Here is a 26,172-nt window from a genome sequence, read left to right as displayed (position 1 = left end):
CCAATATTCAAAAAGGGAAATCGAGAAGAGCCAGAAAACTATCGCCCAATATCATTAATAGACACAATGGGGAAAATATTTGCATCTTTTCCCCAAAAGAAAATTGCGATTTCGGCCGAAGCTGCGAATATAATCGATGAGAGGCAAACGGGATTTACGAAAGGCGTAGGAGTGGAGCTTAACTTAATACTGTTGAATATGGCAAAACTGGAAGCCTTAAGAAGCAAGAAAAGGCTATTCCTGGCGTTTGTAGACTTAAAACAGGCATTTGACAGTATAAATCGAGAATTACTGTGGACAAATTAGCAAACTGGGGCTGCCCGCATGACCTACTGATACCGGGGATGGCATTGTATGCAAACACTAACATCCGAATACGCCTAAATAACGAAGGAGCCTTGTCTGATAACATCAAAACAACGAAGGGGATAAAACAAGGCTGTCCATTGGCAGCACTCTTGTTTAAACTTTTCATTGCAGATCTGCCGGTGGAGCTTGCAAAAGCCAGATCTTTCCCACCGAAAATTAATGGAAACCCAACAAGCCACGTGATATATGCTGATGACGTGGTACTTCTTGACTCAACCGAAATCGGTCTGCAAAGACTGCTGTCAGCATTACAAATCTACTTAGCAGCAAACCAACTTGAAATCAATGTAAAAAAATCCCAAGTTATGACGCTGGGTAACAAAACAGATGCTAAAAAAAATCTCTTCACATGGAAGGTGAATGATGAGCCTCTGTCTAGAGTTGACGCAACTCGTTACCTGGGAATCTCATTTAACATCTCAATCAGAGAATGGAGCTGGACACACGATCTATTATCGCGAATGAAAAAATGTGCACTACAAGGAGCTAAATTACATGCCAAATATGGATTCTTTACTCTTAAACCTGTATTAACATTCTACAAACAAAAAGTTGTTCCAATAATTAGTTCTGGAAGCGAAGCAGGGTGGAACATTGATGCCAATTTTTGGCCTATATTGGAGGGGCTTTTTTGGAAAAAAATACTAAAAGTACCGCAGAGTACCTCAATGACAGCAATAAGACATGAACTTGGTCTCGACTCACTACACTCCATAGTAGTGTGGAAATCAATCACAGCACTTCGCAAAATGCGCCTAAAACCGACAGTGAAACCCTATAACATTCTAAAGGAAAGATGTAAGGATCCATCTGCTACTCTTCTGAACATCTGGGAAAATAAATTACTGGCAATTCTTGAAGTAGCCAATATAAGCATGTCTCTTGTCCTACAAATCCCGCTAGTAGCTAAGATCCACTTTAGGCGTTGGCACTGGATAGCAAACTTAGAGGCACGTAATCGCCTGACATCTACAATTGATTTGGGAATGGCATTGCACAAAATGGGAGAAACACCGAGGTACCTCGCCAAATTTCCGTCCCAGTATCATCGGGATCAGTTCCTAAGATGAAGATTAAACCTCTATCCCACCAACGAGGTTTTATTGAGAAGAAAAGGCGTGCAAACTAATAACAACAAATGCCGCTTTTGTGAAATGGTTGTCGAATCGAGCAAACATTTAATAATTGAATGTCTCAAAATAACGCCTCAACGGTCACTTCATCCTGAGAAATTTGCACCAAAAAACGAGAATTTGGAACTCTCGGAGTTATCTAATTTCAGGGACAAATACCCAACTAACCTGTGCAGTAATAAATTTCATGTATATGATACTACCAAAAAATTGAGAAATCATAAGAAATGAGGCCAGAGATATAAAGACATGAAATTGGAAAATTGGGAAAATTAAATGAAACTTAAGGAATTGTTGGAATTTAAGTAACTAATATATGATCGTAACATATAGACTGAAACAATATGATAAAATGAACGGAAATGAAGTATAAAGATAATGATTGAACGTAGAGATGGAATGACAAAAAAGTTTGTGTGTTCGTGTACAAACTGAGGTCAATAAAAATAAAAAAAATAAAAATAAATTCCCATCAAATGATCTATTCTTAATGCCAAGACCTTAGCTAGGATTTTATTGTCAGTGTTGATTAAGCTTATGGGATGATAGCTATTTGGCAAATTACAATCTTAACCTTTTTTTAGAAACTGAAATCGTAGCATGCACAGTCGAGGATGGCAGAAGCCCCGTAGCTTGTGAGGCAATGTACATATCCTTCAATAATTCTATCACAGAATCAGATAGAATCCTATACAGTTCGACCGGGAGTCCATCCGGTCCCGGTGACTTACCCGTACTTAACTTGTGAATTGCCGATCTAATCTCCTCCACCGTAATTGGTCTCTCAAGAGCCATTCTGTCAATTTCAGAAACCTTAGGAATTTCTAGCGAATCAAGAAATGGACCACCATCACCTGTGATGTCAGGTTAATTTTGATAAAGCCGCAAATAGTAATTTTTTAAAATATTTATTTCGATGGGATTAAATGTCGTATGGCCATCAGGGCCATTAATAGATGTAATACCCCTCTCAGAACATTGTTGCCGGAGCCTATAGGCCAACCAACAGTCACATTTTTCACCTTGTTCAAAGCACGAACATTTGAGATGGAACAACTGTTTCTCAGCTCTCTCGCTAATGACTCTATTCATCTCTCTCTTCAAGCGACACAATTCTTTTTTTTTTACCAGGGCAGCTCGGATCAGCCACCAAAACATCAGTCACATCCTTAATACGCTTATCGAGATCTATTCTCAGATTTTACATTTTCTCCTTCTCCTACCGGAAAGGCCTAACACCAGGCCCCTGATCGTGCATTTAAATGCTTCTCATATCACCTTGATATCTAAATTATCAGACCTATTCTCCCTCACAAAATGATCAGCCTCAGTTCTGATTCTATCAACCAAATCATCATCTTGTAGAATGGAGGTATTCATTCTCCATGTAAAAGACTTATGAAATTCAAATTCCAATTTCACTGCCATTTTGACCGTGGTATGATCTGAAACCACTATATTACCAATCTCTCCTGACTTGAAATTCTCAGTCATTTTACCGCTAGTTAGCAGCAAGTATTTTGAGAATTAAAATAAAAACTGAACTCTCTCAAATCAGGATGCATCAATCGCCAACAATCTTTCAAGTCGTCCTCTTCCCTCATAGAATGAAAGGATCTAAAATGGGCGTCACTCTTATTTCAACCCTACCATTACTTCGGTCTTGTTTTGAATCCAACACCAAATTAAAGTCCCCACCCAACACCACATTCAGAGTATTCTGGGTCAGCAACATTTGTGAGACTTTTCAAAATAAGGTACCATCATCAGTAGAGGGCGCGTAAATATTACATAGAATCACCTAAACACCCTGTAGTTCTATCAACAAAACAATAATTCTCCCATCCTTGTCAGGTTCCTGACAGAGAATCTTGATCAGGCCACCCCTGCAAATTAAAATCATCACACCCCTAGATCTAGAAGAATAACACGAACCAAACACATCACCCACCCATTGTTTCTGTAAGCTTTTCATTTCTTCCTTCAACAGGTGTGTTTCTTGTAGAAAATAGATATCACAATGCATACCCCCCATGTATTTGAACATTTGCTGTCTCTTGTTAGCATTATTCAGCCCATTCACATTCTAAGTCAGAATTTGCAAATCTTGCTTGTCATTTTCTCGAAAAAATATTGAAGTATCTTAAAATCCTGAACAACAACAAACAAAAAGAAAAAAAAGGAAATAGAAAGCACAAAACCAAAAAGCCACCCCCCCTTACACTCAGAACGCAGGAAGCCAATACTACAAACAAGAAAGCCCAGCCACCCCCCCTCCCAATTGAAAAATAGAACTCCAAAACCCATTTCAACCATGTTAAGAATCCACAAACGAATAACTTTAATCAAGCACCACTATACCTTTCCCATTGTCATACATCATTGTATTAATAATTATGCAGATCTATGATAATAAGGCGCACACCTCCATCCCAAAATTCCACACTATTCCCAACTAGATCAAACTAAAATACCTAAACATGTGTACATCCTAACCTCTACATGAGATTTCTGGCTCATGAACTAACTATAAGTATGCCAATTCAAAATATTAAAGGGTGCAACACAGTAAGTGCTCCGCTTTGCTAATATTTGACAGTGTTCTAACCTTCACCAACAGGTAGCATCACAATCACCATAAACATTCGTACATGTCATCCATATTTTACCACTCTGCAGAGAACATAGAAATGAAGGAGCATATATGAACCTGGTCAGAGTCAAACATACTATATGATAACAAACAGTAATCCAGTATATCATAGTAGAGCCTGTAAAAATTATTTCAAGCATAAATAATTAAAAGGCACATTGACATATAGAATATAGAATATACGAGGTCCATATTTCCCTCCAAAAAATGCTGCAAGAACCCAACACCTTACATTGCCGCTGTTAGTCATGAAATGCACAAAAAAAAGAAGTTTAGGCACCCCCTGACACATTTAGTATTCATGAAGAAACAGACCAATAAGGGTGATCACACCCGTAACATAGTAAGGCCAACACTACAGTTATACACTACAGCCCAATAACCCAGAAATCATTTTCATAGCCATGCTAAACGTAATTCCGATGTCATGTGAAAACCACAGCCGATGAGGCATTCAAGGGTTGCTTCCTATAAGGGCAGACATGCAGGGAACATTATACGTGTTCGAATTCTTACGCAATTGGAAGTATATTTCGCAAAAGTACGTATATGTTAAAGTGAACAATAGAATCAGAAAGCATATTGATGACCCGTTCACCTTGCATCAAAAAATAGGATTAATCCAGTGACCCTGTCATGAAAGTACGGTATTTGAAGATCCAAGTCTCAATGTCACTACCCTTTAGCACAAACTAGAGAGAAACTGTAGACTCGGGGACCGTGCCAGGGTGTATTGAAGCTCTCACATTCCAAATCCATGAAGCCAAAGAGGCAAGTTATAATGACCGCGCACTCCAGAATAGCATAGGTTAAATCCGAGACCTTCAGAAAGCACTCGCACTCACTGAATGCCTCCTCAGTGCATCGTAACACAAACAAACACAGTCTATCCACACGAGCTGTAAACAAATGTCCCCATTCCTGCTCCGGCCTGAAGTACGCAATGATCCCCACTTCCATACTCAGCATCAAGTCTACATGACGTGTCAGCTGACAAAGACACACGGATGAAGGTTCTTTCCTCTAAACTTCCTCTGTGACACGGCGAATCTTTGAAAAACAATAACACGCAGTGTTGCCATTGAAAAAAATAAACATTCAACTGAAATCAAGAGGTAGCGCCATTTTAAACCAATATCAATGATAAATGAACGATGACAAAAGTAGAAAGCATATAATAAATATCCACAAAAGCAGACACCATTATTCCATGTACAAAGTATTTTCAGGTGCAGACCCAGAGACTTCACGAATTTTCTCCAGTTTTGAGATCGCTTCCCTAGGATCATTAGTGGATATTTCACCGGATGGCAAACACAGAGTCATTGAGTTATATTTGTTCAGGAATATCTTTATATTCAGTACTTTAGCCAAGTCCGTGACATTTTTAAAAGCTTTCCTAGCCTCCAGGTGTTCTTTTGGAAAATCTGGATAAATAGAGAAGGATTTCCCCTTAAAGGGTGGTTGGACCTTTGGTTCATGCAATATTTAAAACAAACTCCTTCTTTCTTGAAAGCAGAAAAGTGACAAGAATATGCCTTGGTCTGGCTCTGACAGACTTGCTAACACGATAAATATTGTCAAAATCAGCTTCAACAATAGAATCCACACCATAGCAGTCCTCAAGGATTTGCAAAAAAAGTGGTGCCAGTTTTTCTCCAGTTTGATCAGCACATTTCTCAATTCCAATAATCCTGATGGTTTTGTCTCGAAGTCTCAGGTCCATCTCCAAGCATTTCTCCTTTTCTTTAGACATGTCACTTTTCAGAATGTTATAAGCTCTGAAGTTCCCAGCCATTTCTGTGCCAATATTTGTAGATGTCTTTTCCAGATCTGTAACCCTGACATTCAGGTGTGAGACATTAGAATGTAAGTCAGCCATAGTCAGTTTGACTTCCTTCATATCCTTGGCAACCTGTCTGAGAAGTTTGTAGATAACCTGAGGGCTATGATCTTCCTCCTCCTCATCCTCTACTTCCAAAAGCTGCTTTTGTTTCTTAGGGATTGGGTTGACAGGTTCCTGAATCTTCTTTTTTGAGTTCATAATCACAAATGTAATATCTTAAGGGAGAAGGCCAGGATCTGCAAGCTTAAGCTGCTGATAGGCCCAACATTCCGGAAGGTTGTTCTAATTTTAATGAATTCAATCCACAGTGCTTCCTTCATATTGTGGTGTTGGATCATCTGAGTCATCAGTCTAATTACTGAGTTCTCCTCATCAGATAACCATTGTGCCACATATTGTAATTTTGTTACCAAGTAGAACAATTCAAAATCTGGGACCTGTAGTCCTCCTTTCTTGTAAAGACTGCAGATTGTTTTCACTGTAACTTTCCTTCTCGAGTTTGTCCACAATAGTTCTCTACATTTTTTTAATGTCATGTAAAGAAGTGCATTTTGAGAATATCGATTGGTATATTCATATAACATAATAGCATTCTGTGTCAAAGGACCATTTTGGCCAACGCCAGTCTCACCATTAATTACAGTGATAGTCTATTTTACAGATTTACCATGGTTGTCGCCCTTTCTAGACCTTTAACTGTGATATTTAAGTACGTATCCTGTGTCAAAAGTTGTATCTCCATGTCCAAATATTTAAAGCAGCCTGCAGCCCATCCCAGTGGTAAGTTCACAGTTATTGGATTTGTTTTCCCTATTGATGCAGCTATTGGCAGCAGACATGTTTGACCTCAGTTTATGTTGATGCCTGATAGTTTGCTGAGGTTCTCAATCATTTTCAGGCTATATGGCAACTTCGTATTAGGTTTACTTATTGTGACGATTCACAGATTCCCGTCACTTCTCCCCAGATGAGCGCCCTTCCTAGGAGCCTTGAGGAGGCCCCTAGGGGTGGGAAAAGTGGGTGGACCTCATAGGGAGAGGCTCCTCTCATGGGGATAAGGACTCCTGTCCCATGAAAGACCGTCCTAAACCCTTGTTCCCGGAAGCTATGGCCCTGTGGACTCCTCTCCCTCCCAACCTGAACCTACTACTGTGTGTTATTGTGAAGTCTATACTATTGCATCTACAAGACCATATAGGACTGAGATGAAGAAGAACCAAAGAAACGTACAGAAAAACAGTAGAAGGGATTACCAAACAACTGTGATGTGGTGGCCACTAGGAAGCATGAAGATAACTTGAAAGGCTTTGACAAAAAACATTGGCGCTATGCTGGGATCGGCCCAGCAGTATAGAATAAAGACAGAGGAAGGACTAAGGGTGTTCGGGAGCAGGAAGAGCAATGCGGTTAAATGGTGCCCATCCTGCAGGGCCAGGGAAATTCAAACCCACTCTGCCCGAAGCATCGAGAGGAGACAGGCGGCCTCTGAAGGAGATGCCGAAAGGAATTACATGAGCCAGAGGGAACCCAACTCGAAGTACACCATGTGGTCCATAAAACATGCCGAGACCGCTGCAGCAACAGCTCTGCGGAGCCGCTCAGACCAGAGAGGAGAAAATGAGGAAGACGCAATGAGCGTGTGCAGAACGAACAACTACCTGGGACCCTGAGAAGAACCGGTAGCACTCCCCAGTGAAGATACAGGTAACAGGAGTTGCAGGAAAGCTGAGTGGAGTCCATGGAGTATTTCTCTGGAGTGATCTCCCTCATCACAGTAGTGATACCCAAAGAACCAAGAGGAATCCTCTGGAATGATCTCCCTCGTCACAATAGTTATACCAAGAGAACCAAGTGGCAAGTATTCCTTGAGAGTGATCTCCCTTGTTACAGTAGTGATACCAAGAGAACCAAGAGTCAAGTATTCCCCAGAGGTGTTCTCCCTTGTCACAGTAGTGATACCCAAAGAACCAAGAGTCAAGTATTCCTCGGGAGAGATCTCCATCATCCCAGTAGTGGTACCAAGAGAACCACGTGTCAAGAATTCCTCGGGAGTGATCTCCCTCCATTAAAGAGTGATCTCCCTCTTTACAATAGTGATACCCAGAGGATCATGATCCAAGTACTTCTCAGGAGTGACCTCCCTTGTCACAGATGTGATACCTAGAGAACCAAGGGTCAAGTTTTCTTCGGGTGTGAACTCCCCTGTCACATTGGTGACACAGGAAAGCATAAATCTCAAGAGTGTCTCTGGAGTGAACTCCCTCCTTACAGTGGGAAACTCAGCATATGTGAAAAATACTGAAGAGACAAAGTACTGTCAGGCAGTAATCTCCCCAACAGTCAAGCTAGAAGAAGTACAGATAAAGTATCAGCAATAAGATGAAGAGTGGATAAAGCCCTAATACCATTGTTCACAAATCGTTGGGAGGAGGTAAAGAGACTTCTGAAGACTTGTGCAAAGGACGATTCAGGAATAGTCTCCAAAACTCTTTCAGATAGATCCGGAGAAAGGAGTCATTCTCTCAGTCTAACCATATATGGTAAACATAAAAAGTCCTGATAAAGTGTCAGCAATAAGAAGAATTGATAAAGCTTTAATTCTGTTGTTTGCAAATCCTTGGGAGGAAGTGAAGAGACTTCTAAAAAAACCTGTACAAAGAACTATTAAGAGACAGTCTCCAAAACTCTTCCAGACAGACCTGGTCTGGTTATATTTGGTAAATCAGACCCTATTAGAAGATACTTTCAAGTTAGCCTACGACTGGATGGTTTCCCCAGGAGAAGGGATCCATTCTCCCAGTGGGTTGGAGAAGAGGTTCATTGAACTCGTTTGTTTCTTGGTTTATTTGTTAGTGGCTAGGGATACAGTAGCTGGTTTGGACAGAGGACAGTATATTGGTTTTTGACATACACTCTGATGAGTACCCGAGTGATTCTAGTTTGAGGTAGGGCAAGCCCCTATAGAAATAGGGAGAGAAGAGATTATTTTCTTTATTTGAATTAAAATCTATAGCCAAAAATACACCACCTTGTCAGCCTCCTTACTCCATCTCGCCACATTAAAAGAGGATATTGTCTGCGTACATCGATATCAAGTGACATACCCCATCTGCTGATATGGCTGCATTTTCAAATTCTGTTTGGAGATATGCTGCCAGAGGTGCTAGAGAAATAGCAAATAGCACTGGTGAGATCAGGCAGCCATGTCTTGTGCCAGATGTAATGGTCCATTCTTTTGCTATCATAGGCCCCGTCCAAACTCTTTCAACTTCTAACGTGGATATGAGGAAACCCATTTTAGGAATCCCTCGCCCACTCCAGGTTTACGCAACGTCATAAATATCCATTCCCAGCTAGTCCAATGCTTTAATTGCATCTAGAGATGATACTGCATACACTTAGCTGTTCCCAATTGATTGAGTTATGACATGTTGCAATCTTCTCAGGTTATGGAAAGTATAAATTCAGTTTGGTCAATGTGTATCTAAACATCTCCAGCAATGTCCCTACTAGAGTATGTTTATATGTTTTATACAATTCTGAAGGGAGTCTATCGCTACTTGGGTGTTTTTATGCTGAGGAGCTGTAGTATTGCCGATAATAGTTCCTGTTCTGTTTTTGGACATTCCAAACCCTGGATCTGTTCTTCTGTTAACTTATGCAATTCTATATTTTGGAGGGTTTATGGGATTTCGTCTATCCCGATAGGTGTATTTTTGCAGTACAATGTCTCGTAATAGTGGGTAAATACTTGTTTATCTAAGATCGGGCTGCCCAGATGACTCTGCATTTGTCTGCCAGGCTTATCTCTATACTTGTGTAGTTTCTTTGTTTCTTTGTTTCTGCGTGTAAATGACATTGCTGTGTCTGCCTAACTTGTCTCAAGCATCGATACACTTCTGTCTCAGTTGTACTAAGGTGGATTGATTTCTCTTATCCTCCTCAGTGTTCTCTTGTGTTCTCATTAGTATAGTTCTGACTCTCACTGAGTTTGCAATGCACTCACCCCTCATTACTACCTTTCATGCTTCCCAAACCATTCCATAGTCCATTACACTTCACTAATTTTCGTCAAATAATTGATTTACTTCCTCTGCTATACTTTCCCTGCATGCTGGCTCTGCTCTGAGTGTCCAGGTGGGTATTATGTGTCTAGTTCTATATCACAGTAACATTGTCGCCAGCGGTCCATGATCAGACAGTCTCCTGCCCAGGTATTGTGTGTCTATGAAGTGCTGTATGTGTTCTCGTGAATATATAATCTATTTGTGTATGTCAGTCTTGTGGTGCAGAGTAAAAAAGAGAAACTGCGGGTATCAGGTTTGCTCCTTCAAGTCCAGTGTCCTTGCAGTTTGATGGAATGCCTGTTTCGCTGCAGTGAGCTGCAAGCGCCCTCCGCCTGATCGGTCCTTCTCTGGATCCATTGTACAGTTAATGGCTCTGCCCCAAATTAACAGTGCATCTCTGTGGCATGCTATGTCTGTAAGTGTTTTATTGAGGAATGCAGCTACATATATGTTTGGTGCATACACGTTTATTATACAAACTGCTTTCCTATCTATGTTGCCTTGCAGAAGTACTAACCTTCTCTCTGCCCCTCTTACCAGTTTTTCTGCTTTGAGCAGAGCCTCGTCTGATCCACATAAGCTCCCTTTTTGAATTCTTTGTGTGTATTGTTCCATATCCCTTCCCAGACCATCTTTTCAAGTGACGCGCTTGTCTATTTGTTGTCTATTTGTTATTTAGGTGGGTTTCTTGCAATAATACTATTGAGATCTTCTTTCTTTTTCTCTGTTCCTCGTGGTGTACCTGTTCAAATCTCTAACAATCCAAGTCCCCGTTTCCCACCCCTAAAAACCCATCCCAACCATTTCCCCACAAGATGTAGCCCTTTACCCCACCCCACATACATTTTCGTTATATTTTTCATCATAAAAGATTAGATATATGTGCATTCTTCATAACATTTTCGTTATAAAGACTGTACACCGAATTATTCCCTTCTGTTAGTACATCTCCCATTTTATTGCAAAGCGTATTCATATTTTCCTATCCATCAGCTTCATCTTCTGTTTCTGATTCACAAAACATTCACAAACAAAACCCTTCCCTATCAAACAACTAACACAACAAATGTTAAACATTGCTGTATAGCTACCAGTTATTTGAGATTGCATCTGGCGTAGCCATCAGCCTTTAACTGTGGGCAATGGACAACCTGAGAAGGGGCCATACGCCCCCACTCGCAGACCCACACAAGTCATCCAATGAGATGCTTGTTCTTAGTAAATGGGGTGAGTCCAGCATGGCCAGCATATACTAGGCAGATAGCGTGTCTGCTAGGAGTTTAAATATACTCCGTCCAATAGCCTCTTATCAAGTCCCCTGCGACGACAGCATCACATCTTGGCCAGTACTTCTCAGTTTTGTGTAGTTTCTTCACGGATGTGTTCTCTAAACATAGCCTTTAGTTTAGGGGCTTATCTATTATCTTGACTTTCCCAGTGAGAAATATCCATTCTTTAGGGTTGGACTGGATTTATCAATTGTTTCGTCATTCGAGTCTGTTCTTCAAGCTTTATCCTTCTTCCTCATGTTTCTGCTGTCCTTCTTTGATGGCATATGAATGTTTTGTTCTTCTAGCCATTGGTGTGCATCCCGTGGGGCGTCAAAAAATAGTTATTTGCCCTGTGTATTATTCTTAATTTTGCTGGGTTCATCCGCAAATTTTGGATTTAGAGCTTGAGATCTCATCTTATCTTGCTCCCTTGTCTTGAATATTTCAGTAAAAAATCTTTATACTTGTAATTTAGCGCATTAACAATTATTGATCTCAGTTACGGACCAGGGGGTGGCTTTCTAGGCAGCACCCTGTGCTCCCTTTCCTCTGTGCCCTTATTTTCTCTTGCAGACTCTTCTCACCCACCTTCTCTTGGAGCTCATCTTGGTAGTAGGCCTATTTCACTTTGCTTGTTCCCTGGGCAGGGGGTTGGGGGATTGCTGCAGTGTTCTTCAGCGTCAACCTTCTCCGGGATCTGATGCGCCAGACACATTAATCCACTTTGATTCTTTGGTGTGTTGTCCTCTATCAGGTACACAGCCGTCTCCACTCCGGCACTCGAGTTTTGAAGTGGCTACATCTCCAGCCACCACTGCTTAATCCCAATCTGATCTTCCCGCTGTTCAGAGTCGCTGTGCACTTGGAAACCCCTCTGTATTATTTTCGGCCCAGTAGGAGGAGCGCCACTCCAGCTTCTGTTTCAATCAGGGTGCTTTCGCTTGTCAGTTCAGTTGCCGTCGATGCACACTTAGTATCTTGAGCAGGTCCTGACTTACTTAATGTCATCCAGCATCATCTTGGGTTCGGTATGGGGTCTCTTGCATGCTTAATTTTCCTGGTCACCTTCCGAATTCTCTGATAGTTTTTGGTAGCTGTATTGCTAGTACATGCTCACCACATTGGCCCTCATTACAACTTACTGCTAGAGCGCTGTTAATTCCAGTGTGCCGGTATAACCGTCTCCGGCAGGGCAACACCCGGAAATACCAGCAAATTACAAATCGTCGGCAACACGCACACCGCCCTGCTGGAAACTATCATACCAGCATGCCAGAATTACAGGTGTCGGTAGCAATGAAGCAGTTTTACTGGCAGAAATGTGCCAGTAGTAGTGATAACAGCACCCAAACTGTCAGAATCACAGTTTTCTTTTAAAACTTTTTTAAATTAATTTTCTTGCATACAAAACATGCTTACAGTACCCCATCTAATGTTGTTGTGCCTCACCTCCCCCCCAACCTCTTCCAAGCATTACATATCTGATTTACTTTTTCTCAGGTACATAAGAAAACCTAGACAACTGGAGGGTCTCCAGTCATACACAGTACTGGGCATCTTTCCGTTGGCATAAACAAATTGTCCATGGGTTGTAGACCTGGGCGGCTCCAATACACTCAGACAGTTTCGACATTCATTCCCCATGTAGATTAATGTCCTCTAGGATACAGACCGAGGGGGGTATTTATTGGATGTTGCCAAGGGGTCCTTGTGAGCTAGGTTTGGGTATGGGGTTCGTCCTCGCGGCCATGTAGCCATTGAAAGCTGCCTAGTAGTCTTTGGGTCTGCTGCCAGGAGGAAGTGTCAAGTTATACTGTGTTTCTCTCAATTCGCTGGTTCACATGACATTGAGCCAATGTTGAAAAGTGGGGGGCCTATGGGCTCCCCATGACCTGGCAATGAGCAATCTAGCAACTACCGAGGCCATTCCCAAGCAGCGTTTCTCATACCGGGAGCACGACTCGACCAGGGCCAGCAGCCAGATCACAGGGGATAGTGGTATGTGTGTGTCGACCACTGCTGATGTTGCTTCGGTTATTTTGGACCACAAGAGCTATACCTGAGGACAGAGCCAAGTGACATGGTAAAAGACTGCAGGAGTCTGGTTGCATCTCTTACAGTTCGGAGGTCTGTGTGGGTAGAGTTTGTTCAGACAATGTGGGGAGTAATATATTTGATGTATGAATTTAAAGTGTATCAGGCGAAATCTGTTATTGGCAGATATGGTTTTGGACTGGGAGCAAATTAGCTCCACTTGTCATCTGTCAGTGTGTCCTCCAGGTTGTCCTCCCATCTACGCCTATAGGGGTTTACGGAGGGAGGTCTGAGCGACCGGGCCATTCCATATAGGGTTGGCACCAGTTTCCCGGTGGTCAGCGGCGTGGATGTGTAAGTCATTATTGGGGATGTGGGAGGCGCCATTGGAAAGTCCAGCAAGCGAGCTCGAATCACCTCACGCAGCAGCCGGTAATACAGAAACAGCCTGATAGAGGTCCATTCTCCCCTAGCGTTTAGGTCGTCCCACAAGATGATTCTGCCCTCTGGGGCCAGGTCTCCTATTGTGGAGATCTGTAGATTTGCAAAGTGTTGTTGGATGATAGCTTCATGTGTGAGTGGATTACTGCGAACATGATATATGGCCATGAAGGGGGGAGTACCATTGTTCCAGGCTCACCCATTCCGCCAGGCGATCCCATGCCCGAAGGGTTACTTCTAATGGTTGTACTTCTAGCTTGGTCGTTCAGTCGTATGAGTGCTTTTTCAAGGCGCGTATGTGGAAAGCCGCCCATGGGGGCCCACAAACCAGACAGCATATTGGACTTGTGCTATCAGGAAATACAGAAAGAAGTCTGGAACACCAAAACCACCCTGGGAACTCGGGCGACACATCATGTCGAGCGAGATGCGAGGGTGCTTACCGGCCCAAATCCATTTATTCATCAAACTCTTTAGACAGTCCCAAAAACTAACGGGGGGCCATATCGGAATGTTGTTAAAGATGTATAGCAGTTTTGGTAGGATTACCATCTTTGCTAGTGAGATTCTGGCTGCCTGGGAGATGGGGATGTGCACCCAAGTGTCCACATTGTGTTCCAGGCTCTGAAGGACTGTCGCATAATTCTCCTCATGAAGCCTAAGGGGAGACGTAGACACGCAAATTCCTAAGTACCGGATCCCCTGTGGGCACCAGGCGAAATTGTCGCTGATGTCCTGTGGGGATACACATTCAGTGAGTGGGAGGACCTCTGACTTGGACCAATTGATCCATAAGCCTGATAGAGCCCCGAATTTGGTGATCTCATCTGCCACTGGGTTCAGGTTAGTTAGTGGATGCTTAATATATATTAACATGTCATCCTCGTATAACGAGACAATGGAAGTGTGTGTATGGAGTATTACCCCTCTATGGGCATGGTATTCCCTCAGGGCGCACACTACCGGTTCGATTGCTTAGGCAAATAATATAGGGTAAAAGGGGCAGCCTTGCTTAGTGCCACGGGTCAGGAGAATGGGTTCAGATTGCATACGGTTAGTGTAGACTAAAGCCCTTGGGGCCGTGTATAGTAGTCAAACCCAATATAGAAAGGTGGTGCCCAGGCCAACCCGGCGGAGGACCTCGAACAAAAATGGCCATTTGACAGAGTCAAATGCTTTTTCAGCTTCTAGAGCTGCTACTGCTATAGGGACCTCCTGGTTCACGTTATGCATCAAAGTGAATGGTCTCCATAAATTGTTTTGAGTTGAGTGGCCTGGTATGAATCATGCCTGGTCTGGGAGGACCAGGCTGGGCATGAATGGCAAAAGTCTGTCCGCCAGAAGTTTCGCTAGGATCTTATTATCTGTCTTTACCAGGGATAGGGGCCTATAGGATGAACACTTACGGGGGTCCTTGTCCGGCTTAAGCAGGACCATCACTAGGGCCGTTCTGGTGGACTCCGGGAGGGCACCTGTCGAGCTGGCCGCTTCAACCATGCTTCGTAGATGGGGGATAAGCAGGTTGGGAAAGGCTTTATATAGTTCCGCTGTAATACCGTCAGGTCCTGGGGCCTTACCATTGGGAAGGGAGCATACTACTTTAAGGAATTCTTCGTCCGAGGGGGGGGGGGTCATTTAGCAGGGCTCCGTATTCAGGGTCTAGCCATCCCAAGGCCACTCTGTCTAGGTATTGTTTTATACGATCGTGTCCTGCTCTGCTCTGTGTCGCATATAGGTTCCTGTAGTATTGTCGGAATGTATTGTTTATTTTCCTGTTATCCCTGGTGAGTTCCCCGGTGGGCGTTTCTATTTCTACTATAGTGTCATAGTGCCGCTCCCGTCTAATGGCCCATGCTATGGTCCTACTGGGGTGATCCGTCTCTCCATACCCAGCGGCCGATATTGGTTCACCGAGGAACCGCTCCTCGCTGGCCATCAGAGCGCGGACCTCGTCTCTCTTATCCCCCAGCCTAGCCCATAGTTCTGGAGAGTCCTGCTGGGTCTCTAGATTCTTAATTTCCTTTTCCTTAGACAATATGGATCTGCGGATGCATTTCAGGATGCCACCCTCTTTGGATCTGCACCATCTCCGGATGTATACTTTAAAGGTTTCCCAAACTACCCTAGGGTCAGGGACTGAGTCGTAAATTTATTTGGAAGAACTCAGTGATGGATTGGCAGATTACTTTGTGGAATGCGATGTCTTCCGGTGCACAGGCCCTAAATTGCCAGCGAGGTTGCTTTGGGGGGATGCTCGGGCCTTTGAATTGTGCCAGGACTGGGGAGTGGTCATATAGGGTTTGGGGCAAGATCTGTGCCCTGTAGGTTACTCGGGCCAGCTCTGGACAAACTCCCATTGACGCCTGTTTAGAATGTGAATTTGTGGCTGTTAGCGTGAAGGAGGCGCCATACGTCAATGAGAGCAAAACCAGTTGCGATGGACGTCCATTTTTAGGCCGTCCTTTTTGTCTGGGCGGATTTGGACCTATCCTGGTTCAGTGATAAAGCTATTTGAAATCCCCTGCCCACACCACCTCGTAGCCCAGGAATGTGCGTAGGTGCACGGAGTATGTCTGGAAGAATTCTGGACAGTCATAGTTAGGGCCGTATATGTTGATGAGGAGGACATTCAATCCTGCTATAACACCCGCTACCAGGACAAAGCGACCATCCGTGTCTGTTATCAGGTTATGTAGCTTGAATTCCAATGATCGGTTTATGTACATCGCTACCTCCCGTGAATGGGTGGTGTGGGGTGAGCCGTACCTATGAATACCCCTGCCCGCCAGGATGGGGAGTTTATGTTCTTTTCCCAGGTGGGTCTCCTGTAGGCAAAGGACGTTCACGTGGTGGTTCCTGGCATAGTTTGCAATCAGCCGTGTTTTTTTTAGCATTGGTGAACCCTTTAATGTTCGTCACGTTATGTCGGGACCGAGCTTCATATCAAGAGGATGTAGTGACTGCGATCTGGTTTCTCGAGTGTGTTCTAGGTGCATGATTAGTACTGAGCGTGTAGAGTACTCTGAGTTCCTGGAAATTATCTCCCCCCTCCTCTTCCTCCTAGTTCCTATGATTGAACTGGAAGACATTGAACTCCCTCCCACCCATGCTAGAAACCCCAATCTACCAGCTGTGATATCCTGCCCCCCTCCCTAATTAACTGAACATCAACCCCAAACATGGTTACTGTGCCGCTCTGCGCGGTGGGTGCCAGCGGCTGCTGTGCCTCCTATTGTCAAGGGGCTCATTACCAAATTTGTTACTCGCTATAACATTTCCTTTTATGTGTATCTCTGGTTGTTGCCATGTGGATTGCCGGGCAGGTCGCCCCATGGCACATGCCTGTTGACTCTATACAGGATTCATCTTCATCAGGCCTGGTTCAGGAGAATCCGTGGGGGAAGGCCCGGATCCGGAATTTCCAGGGCATACCGTTCTGCTGCATCCGAAGATGTGAAAAACAGTGTTTTTCCATCATGTACAACCCTGAGTTTCGCTGGGAACATCATTGAGTATCTATGTCCTTTTTCCTCAGGATGTTTTTGGCATTTTGAAAAGGCTTCCTCTGGTCTTGTACCTGTTGGCTGAAATCCGGGAACAAGCGTATCGTTGCGGAGCCCCATCGCAGGGTCTTTTTTTTCTCTTGCTACACATAACAGAATATCTCGGTCTCTATAGTTGAATATAAATGCTATAATGGCCCTTTCGGGGGCCCCCGGAGGAGGTCTGACCACCAGTGAACAATGGGCCTGTTCTACTATGAATAGGTCCATAACTGGCGGGTCGTCAAGGACTTCTCTGAGCAATTTTTCCACAAAGTGTTCCATATTGTCTATTGGCGTGGTCTCGGCTACTCCCGTGATTCTTATATTATTTCTTCTGGACCTCCCTCCGAGGTCATCATTCTTGGCCACAACTTTTTAAATTGTTTGTTGTAGAGACGCGTCCTCTTGTTGGAGTACTGCAATTTTGTCCTCCTCGTCTCTGATCCGTTGTTCTGCTTCCGTCATTCTGCCACACAGCTTATCTATTTGGACAGCGGAGACGTCGACTTTACATGTTAGGGCATCAATTTTAGCCCAATGTTGTCTGCTGCTTTTTGGTGCCAATGGTATTTGGTTAAGGGTTGAAATATCAAGATGGGAGAGACCGGGTTGTCCTCCTGCTGTGGAGTCTGACGGTCTGCTCTGGCATACTGCTCCATCTTCGACTGTCTTTTTTGGTTTCCCATTCCTGGGCATTTTACTTTAAGTGGGTTCCCTGGCCTGCCGTTGAGGCCCCTGGGGGAGAGCCTCCCTGTGGTCGCCGGGTGTTCTTCTGTCCACTGCAGGGAAGGATGTGTATAGGGTACCTCTACAGGGAGATTGCGCAGTGGAGGCAGGATCTATGTCAATCCAAGTGTGGGTTAGCCTTGGGCGGGCAGAGAGGCAGCGTATGGGCTCAGGATTGCCCAGACCAGGTCCTCAGAAAGTGCTGCGGTAGAGTAGAATTAGTGCCCTTCCCCAGAGCGGGTACGGGATCCTTTGGGTGCCTTCGGTCGGGGAGAGGGTTATCGATGGCGTGCATGCCTCACCCACAACCCACAACTGTCGGTCCAGGTGCAGATTCAGGGGAGCTATTGAGGAGGAGTAGGCCTATACCAGTACCACCGCCAGTATTGAATTGGTGGATTCAGCAAGTTTCTAGAAAAGGGAGATTGTTGGTGTTCGCAGCCTGTGGTCTCCAATATTTTACAGCTGTTGTTGCAGGCAGTCTCCGCCTGTGCCATCTGTACGGCAGAGGGTCGTGGCTGTGACGCGTGGGTGGTGAGTCAATGGCCCCCGCGTGCCTCATCGTCCCTCAGGGGGGAACAAGTGCCCAGAGTCCTTCCCCCCGACTCACTGTGCATAGGAGAGAGGTTACTTAGGGACCGCCAAGCTCCCGGGTTATACTCTGCCCGATCCCTGAGGTCGGATCCCTTGCCAGGTTGCCAGGGACCGGGTGTGTCACAGTGAAATGTCCAATTCAGGAGTGGGGGCCGTGGCCGAGGGTCCCACGCACCGATGTTTGCAGCATCAGGCGTTGCTCAGGGGGTCGGGTCGGAGCATCCTCCCAGGCACGGCCGGGCCCCCGCGTGTTGTGGCTGGGCGGAGTCCGGTCTGGTCCTCGCTGGAGTTGAGCTGTCACCGATGCTAGTGGGGCCGCTGCCGCCTTGCCAAGGCCCTTAGCCCATGGAGCGTGGTGGATGGGGGCAATGCCAGGCCTGCGCAGCCCACATAGTCCAGGGCGCCAGGATGTTGTGGTGCCTCTCTGCTCTCAGGATGTTAGAGGGGCGATTGGGGGTGCCTTCGGAGGGATCCAGTCTGCCACTGGGTGTTTAGGGATCGTTCCAATTGAGCAGCGTTCAGTGTGCAGTAATCATCTGTAGGCAGCTTCTCCAATCACCGGGGCGGGTCCGCCGAGCCAGACGCCAACTCCACAGCAGCTGGGGGATGGGCCTCCTGCTGAGAGACGCCTTTCCGCCTCCCGAAGTGCTCGGAGTCTGTGCGGATAACTCGGGGCCTGTGTGATCAGCAGGCATTCCACTACCAAATATGATGGGGTTCCCGATCGGCAAATGGACCGGAGCGCCGGATTTTCTACCATATGTTGAGCTCTTGACGGAACACTTTCAGGTTGCGGCCATTTCTTGTGCCGTGCAACAGCGCCCCCTGCCAGAATAACTGATGCCTGAATTACTGGCACCGGAATTAGTATCACTGCCGGAATGGGAAGCTCATCGGCAGCCATCCACCACAACACAAGATGCCAAAATGTCTGGGAGCAAGAATTCCAGAGTCCCCGATGTCCACAGGAGGACAAGCCAGGGGAGGAAGTCGCCCATCTGGCAGGAGGTGGCAGACAGGGTCACGGCCGTGGGAATGGTCCCCTGCACTCCGAGGGACTGCCATAAGCAGTGGCACCACTTGCAACTGAGGGTCTGCAAACTCCTTGCTACACACAGGATGGAATCTGCTGCCACAGTAGGGGGGACGATGGCACCCATAAACCTCATGCCCTGCGGCTAATTGTGCAGCTCCATTATGCACACGGAGGGTATAGAGGGAGTCGGGGCAACAGAGGCAGGAGCTCTGGTCCAAGGTAATGGTGGGAAGTACAACAAACCCCATGTAAATCCAAATGTTGAGTCCAAATATATGCATCCCCAGGCACAGAAACGCCAAATGGACAAGGGAACAGGTCAAACATTTGTCAGTGACAGCAAATGGCCCGATCACACACACATGCCAGGGGATGAAGTGTAGACATAGCTATGCACAAGCACTGTTGCCAAAATGTACATCCCCACACATGGACACATGATGAGCGCCCATGAGTGCCAAGGCAGAATAGGACAGAAATCATAGGCCCACCGCACACACATCAAGCCACCTTGGCATATCAACAGTCAAAGTGCACTCCCAACACCCACATGTAGAAGCACACATCGTAGCAAATAGACCAAAGAAGCCGCATGACAAGAGCAGGACGCACACAATTTAGCACGAGCGTAATGCAAGCACGCAGATATGCCTCCCAGAAGATATGACTTGATATGATATGGCATTTATAATGGCATGCTCATCTCTCCCCAACAGGCACACAGTCCCCTGACAATGACCTGCCTGGACCGTCAATGTCAGTGCCAGCAGCTTCAGGCAGACATGCAAAGGATACACCACATCCAGCTGTAAAGCCCCACCACCTCAAGCTGTGGCTGCCCCACCACCTCCAGCTGTGAAAGCACCACCAACTCCAGCTGTGAAGGCGCCACCACCAACATCGCCACCACCGCCACCCACTGCCACCCACCGCTGTAAGTGGCACAGCAGCAGCGGTGCATGTGGCTGCCCCATCACCACACCTCACCCCAACCCAGGAGGGATGTGGCCCCACCATCCCTCCAGTGCCCTCAACACCACCAGGGGCATAGCAGCCATCAGGCCATTGTGGCAGGTACACCACGGATGAAGAGGAGGAGGATGATGATGACACCCCCTACCTGACACCTGGTTTGAGCCCTACAACACCACACAGCCTGCGTGCAATTGAGAAGCACCACACAGCTCACCACACTAGCACACCAGCATCTGGACACGATGTGCCTCATCATCTGTGAATGCCTGCAGGCCTACAGCGGCAGGAGTGCCTGGTCTAGAGCACATGCCACTTCCACCGTCCTCCTCATGAGGGCAATGAGATTGCCTCTGACACGACCGAGGCCATGAGCCATGCCCTGCAATTGACCCGGGACCATTTGCTGGGCTAGGGGTCTGGCCCACCATCATCGGTCACAACCTCCCTTCATTGCAGCCTAAAGCGCTGCTCAAAGCGACTCGGGCCCCAATGGCGTCTGCAAAGGACCCCATGCCAAAGAGGGGCCACAAGTGAATCTCCACTGACTGGGTGCTTCCCTGGGTGTGTTTGGTGGGGGGAGATTGGAGTTTGAGGAGAGGGAGGAACTGGGTGTTTGGGGAGGAGAGAGAGGGGTGTTTGTGGAAGAGGATGGGATGTTTTGGGGAAGTAGGAGGGGGTGTAGGGCTTGTGTGCATTTACGTTGATGGTTAATACATAGATGTCACCTGCATCACTGAATCGATATTCCTTTTTTCATAACAAGTGTTTTACTTTGATGGCACATGATAACTACAAAGGTGCAAGGGGTGGACAGGGATACTCCAAAGAAATTCACTATCAATTCTTGGCAGGTCATGTGCCCATCCCTGACCTCTATGCACACGTGCAATGGCCTGGCTGATGCTGCATCATCATCATCATCCTCTGGTGGAGGAATGTCCAGATCCGGGGGCAGGGGTATGCTGTGCCTGATGTAGATGTTATCCTGTTATCAGTGTCCTGCTGGATGGGGGTTAGGCGGTCAAGTATGCGCTCCCTGTTTAGGCAGTACAGGGTTAGTATCTGCCTGCCAGTGAGGGTCCAGGTTGTGGCCCTTGTGCGAGGGATCACCGCATGCCTCTGCCTCTCTGCCTGTATCCCCATCATCCTCCTCCTTCTCTCCCTGGCCTGCTGTTGCATCTACTGGTCCTCCAGCCCCTGCAGCTGTGGATTGTATTTGTATTTGTAGTTATTACATTTTTATTACGCTTTATGCCAAACCGCTTTACATTACAACAAAAGGAATACATTAGAATATAATAAAATAGAAGCATAATTGCATGCAACACATGAGACAAACCTTCAAAAACATTACATAGAACAATTTACCTAAGACAAAAAATGAGAAATAGAGCAGAGGAAGAGTAAGAGGGAAGTAATGGGGGAGTCAGGACGGGGGTGAGGGAGAAGAAATGTCAATGGGGGGAATGAAGCTTAAGGGGCAGTGGAGAGGATAGGGAGGTGTAAGTGAGAGGGAAAGGAAGTAATGAGGGGTGTCAGGACGGGGGATGAAGAAGATGAGATTTTAAAGCGGCTCGGAAGGAGGAATAAGAGGAAGTGGAGCGAATAACGAGAGGTAGAGAGTTCCAGCGAAGGGGGGCTAGGAGCTTAAACGAATGGAAACAAGAAGAGGCACATGGAGGCGGAGGAACAGAGAGTAAGAAGAGATCAGCAGAACGGAGGGAGCGAGAGGGAGCATAGAACGAAAGGAGAGAAGAAAGGTATGGGGGAGAAAGGTCATGAAGAGATTTAAAAACAAGACAGAGGAAGTTAAATTTAAGTTGGGCATGGAAGGGAAGCCAGCCAAGATAAGAAAGCGAATAGGAAATGGAATCATGGGGGGAGAGAAGGCAAAGTGAACGGATGGCAGAGTGGTAAAGGGATTTGAGGGGGGCAAGAGGAGAGGCAGGGAGACCAAAGAGTAGAGAAGAGCAGTAGAAAAGGCCGGAGAAGATGAGGGAAGAGATTAAGAGTTTGGTAGCGTGGAAGGTGAGGGAGGAACCGATTTTGCGAACATTGAAGAGGTGGAATCGACAAGCGCGGGCGGAAAGCGCAATGTGGTGGGTAAAAGAGAGGGAGGAGTCGAAGTGGAGGCCTAGATTGCGAGCAGAGGCATAGATAGGGAGATTAGTAGGGGGAAAGAGAATGAAAGGAGGGGGAGAGGGAGTGGGCAGCGTGTTGGAGGGTAAGAATAATACTTCAGTCTTGTCAGTTTTGAGGGAAAGAAAGTGGGATGTCATCCAGTTCTCGACAGCAGTAAGACAGGCAGAAAGATTATGGTGATATGATATGATAGGTTATTTATAACGTGCTTAATACCCAGAGGTTTCTAAGCGAGTACGTTGCCACTGAGCTATCCTCCCGAGACGGTGGAGGTCAGGAGTGAAAGAAGAGAAGGAGGGGAATTCAGCACATCCAGCTGCATGTTTGCAGTAATGAGTGGCAGCATGGTTGTGTTGGGAAGTGTTTTTGGGGGAGGTGTGACCCTTTTGTACACTTCTTGTGTGCATAGGGTGCACTTGGGTGGATTGGGTTCACTTGTGGCCTTATTACCTTCACCTGTGTCCATTTACAGGCTGCTCTGAGGTGTTGTTATCTTCGCCTTGGTTTTGCCGGTATTACTGGCAATAAGGTGCCAGTGTTACCGGCAAATCCAATCTCGTGATATGCCGGTAATACCATTGTGCCAGTATTACTGGCGCAGGTTTCTGGCATTGTCGGTATTTCCGTTGCCGGCATTACTGGCCTTCGTAGTTCTAGATGAGCTGATATGGTCGCTGGTAATTCCGGTAACTGTGTTCCGGCAAACTCATACTTTGCAGAACTGGTAAAAGTGCTGGTAAATGGTATTACGGGCACTTTCAGCGTGCACCAGCAAAGTTCTAATTAGGGCAATTACTTCCTTGCATTAGCGCTGCCTATTTCATTGGATAACATAGCATTTGGATGCCTCGACCCAGAACTCCCATCCAGTGCATCCTGACACCTTCAGCACTGGCCACGCCCCTGTAAGTGACATAGGGGCTCATTACACGGACGGCGGTAAGGGTTTACCGGTACCCGTAAGGGTACCAGTGCCGGGAAACCTTTACCGCCTTACTATGAGGTCCCTTTGTGGGACCCTACCTTAACGGCTGGTTTTACCAGCCGTTAAGGACGGGACGAGCAAAAGGAACTTGGAGGTAATTACGGTACCGCAATTTGCAGTACCGTAATTACCGCCTTCCCCATTCCCATTGAGCCCTATGGGGCAAAAATGGGACTGAGGAAGGGCCATGGTGAATGGGGAATTACCGCCCCCACACACCTTGGAATAGGGCAGTAATTCCGCCATTCACCATGGCGGACTTGGTAAAATACCGGCGGCAACCATGGCGCTAAAAGCGCCATGGTTACCGCCGTCCGTGTAATGAGGCCCATAATCTTACACTACGTGATGCTGTGTCAGTGGAAATATCATAAGTGTGGGCGAAATTCTTTGGATCCGTTTTTTCCCACATAAAGCGTTTCACAATTAAAAAAATGTTCTTCTATTTAGGTGTCATCGAAATTGTAAAATCATTGCAATTTCACCTGTGGGAGAGACCCGTAATTTAGTGCTTTCCATGGTTGAAATTTGTCTTGCGACATGCTTTTTTTCCACAACACATAGGGGGCAAATTGCCCAATTCGTTTCAACAGTGGAACCTCGCTCATTCCCTAGAAATATGTAACTGTCCACCCTATGATTGATTTGGCACCATTTTGCAGTGTACCTTCTATAAAGCAAAGTTATAAAGATACATCTTTCAGTTTTATTAGATATCTGAGAAACCAAACTTTTGAAGCGCAGGGGAATTAAGACTGAATGCTCCCACGGGGTGGGGGGTTTGGATGGAATTCAGACTGAATGCTCCCACGGGGCAGGGGACTTGGGGGGAATTCAGACTGAATGCTTCCACGGGGGGAGGGTTTGGGTGGAATTAAGACTGAATGCTCACAGGGGGTGGGGGGTTTGGAGGGAATTCAGACTGAATGCTCCCACAGGGCGGGGGGTTTGGGTGGAATTCAGACCGAATGCTTCCACTGGGGGAGGGTTTGGGTGGAATTAAGACTGAATGCTCCCACTGGGTGGGGGAATTGAGGGGAATTCAGACTGAATGCTCCCGCGGGGGTTTGGGTGGAATTCAGACTGAATGCTTCCACAGGGGGAGGGTTTGGGTGGAATTACGACTGAATGCTCCCACGGGGTGGGGGGATTAGGGGGAATTCAGACTGAATGCTCCCACGGGGTGGGGGTTTATGGAGGAATTCAGACTGAATGCTCCTACGGGCGGTAGATCTCATTGCCATGTGAAGCGCGTTGAAAGGGGCTTCCACTTTGGTGTTGCTGTCTGGGAGGAATTGTACAGCTTGGCCACGAGGGATGGAGAGGCATTGGGATGGTTGTATTGTTTATTTGTTTGTTTATTCATTTGTCTTGTGGTGGTAGGGGATGGATTTGTGAGGTTTGTTAGGTGGTATTAGTGGCTGCATTGATGGAATGCTCTATGCTCTACGATGAGTGTCCTTAGACTTTGATTGTGATCTCAGAAATGTCCATAATCTAGAAAAAATACTTTTATAGGCATTATTGAGCCACTGGGAGCTCTGTCTTCTCTATAATATGCTGCAAAATCCTCAATTGTCCTATATTCTTCCTGTCCAATCATTACCTGATGCTTGACTTCTTCAGCCTCATCATCACCTTTCCATGCTCAGTCACATGCCAATCTTTCACATTTCCTCACTATTCCCAAGCGGTGTAAAGTGCAGCAATATTTTGCTTGATCTTGGACTCCTATAGAAAGTACATGCTTCTGTGAAAGTTCTAATTATCGCGTGTGGGGCAATGTCAATTAAAATGGTAATGAGTTGTGACATTCTCTCCTTATTTATTGCAGAATATGCAAGGATAAATAATCGTGACGACGCTACCTCCAATGCACTATTCGTACAAATACCAACATGTGGTAAAAAGCATGAGAAACGAGTGATCGTAAGAGGCCGGATTATAGGAGGGACGTCCGCACTGCCTGCGGCACACCCATGGTTGGCTGCCATATACATTGGAGAGAATTTCTGTGGGGGAAGCCTCATTCATCCCTGCTGGGTTGTCTCAGCAGCACACTGTTTCTCTAACAGGTAAAGTCATATTTTTCAGTATATTATTCCTCCATGCTTGCAAATATCAGAGCTAAAAGCAGTTAAGACAATAATCACTGCTTATTCCGCACATATGTTTCGTCTAGATATCAAAGTGAGTGTTTCAGTAACAGGCAGAATAAGCAATCTTTGGCCCAAATGAGACCATGATAAATTCAGCCATTATTTTAATAAAAGAGTGGGCATGCGGTTCACAAGCAGGGGAGGTGGCGCTACACATACAAACATAAACAATCTAAACTTGCCTGTTTGTGTTTTA

The 26,172-nt window shown here is 45.9% G+C and overlaps 1 protein-coding gene across 6 annotated transcripts in view; it reads left to right on the top strand.

Moving 5' to 3' along the window:
• Window positions 1-26,172, top strand: part of HGFAC (HGF activator) — a 1,108,062-nt gene that overhangs the window by 631,265 nt on the left and 450,625 nt on the right. For all 6 annotated transcript variants that reach the window (XM_069632041.1, XM_069632043.1, XM_069632038.1 and 3 more), the window contains exon 10: window positions 25,652-25,892. In XM_069632041.1, the coding sequence (XP_069488142.1) occupies window positions 25,652-25,892 (241 nt within the window). The remainder of the gene's footprint in view (window positions 1-25,651; window positions 25,893-26,172) is intronic.

The sequence above is a fragment of the Ambystoma mexicanum genome, chromosome 6q (genome assembly GCF_040938575.1).
Source record: "Ambystoma mexicanum isolate Mex_15411 chromosome 6q, UKY_AmexF1_1, whole genome shotgun sequence".
Taxonomy (NCBI): Eukaryota; Metazoa; Chordata; class Amphibia; order Caudata; family Ambystomatidae; genus Ambystoma; species Ambystoma mexicanum.
Note: the sequence above shows the minus strand (reverse complement) of the source record. Positions and strands in the feature narration are given on the sequence as shown.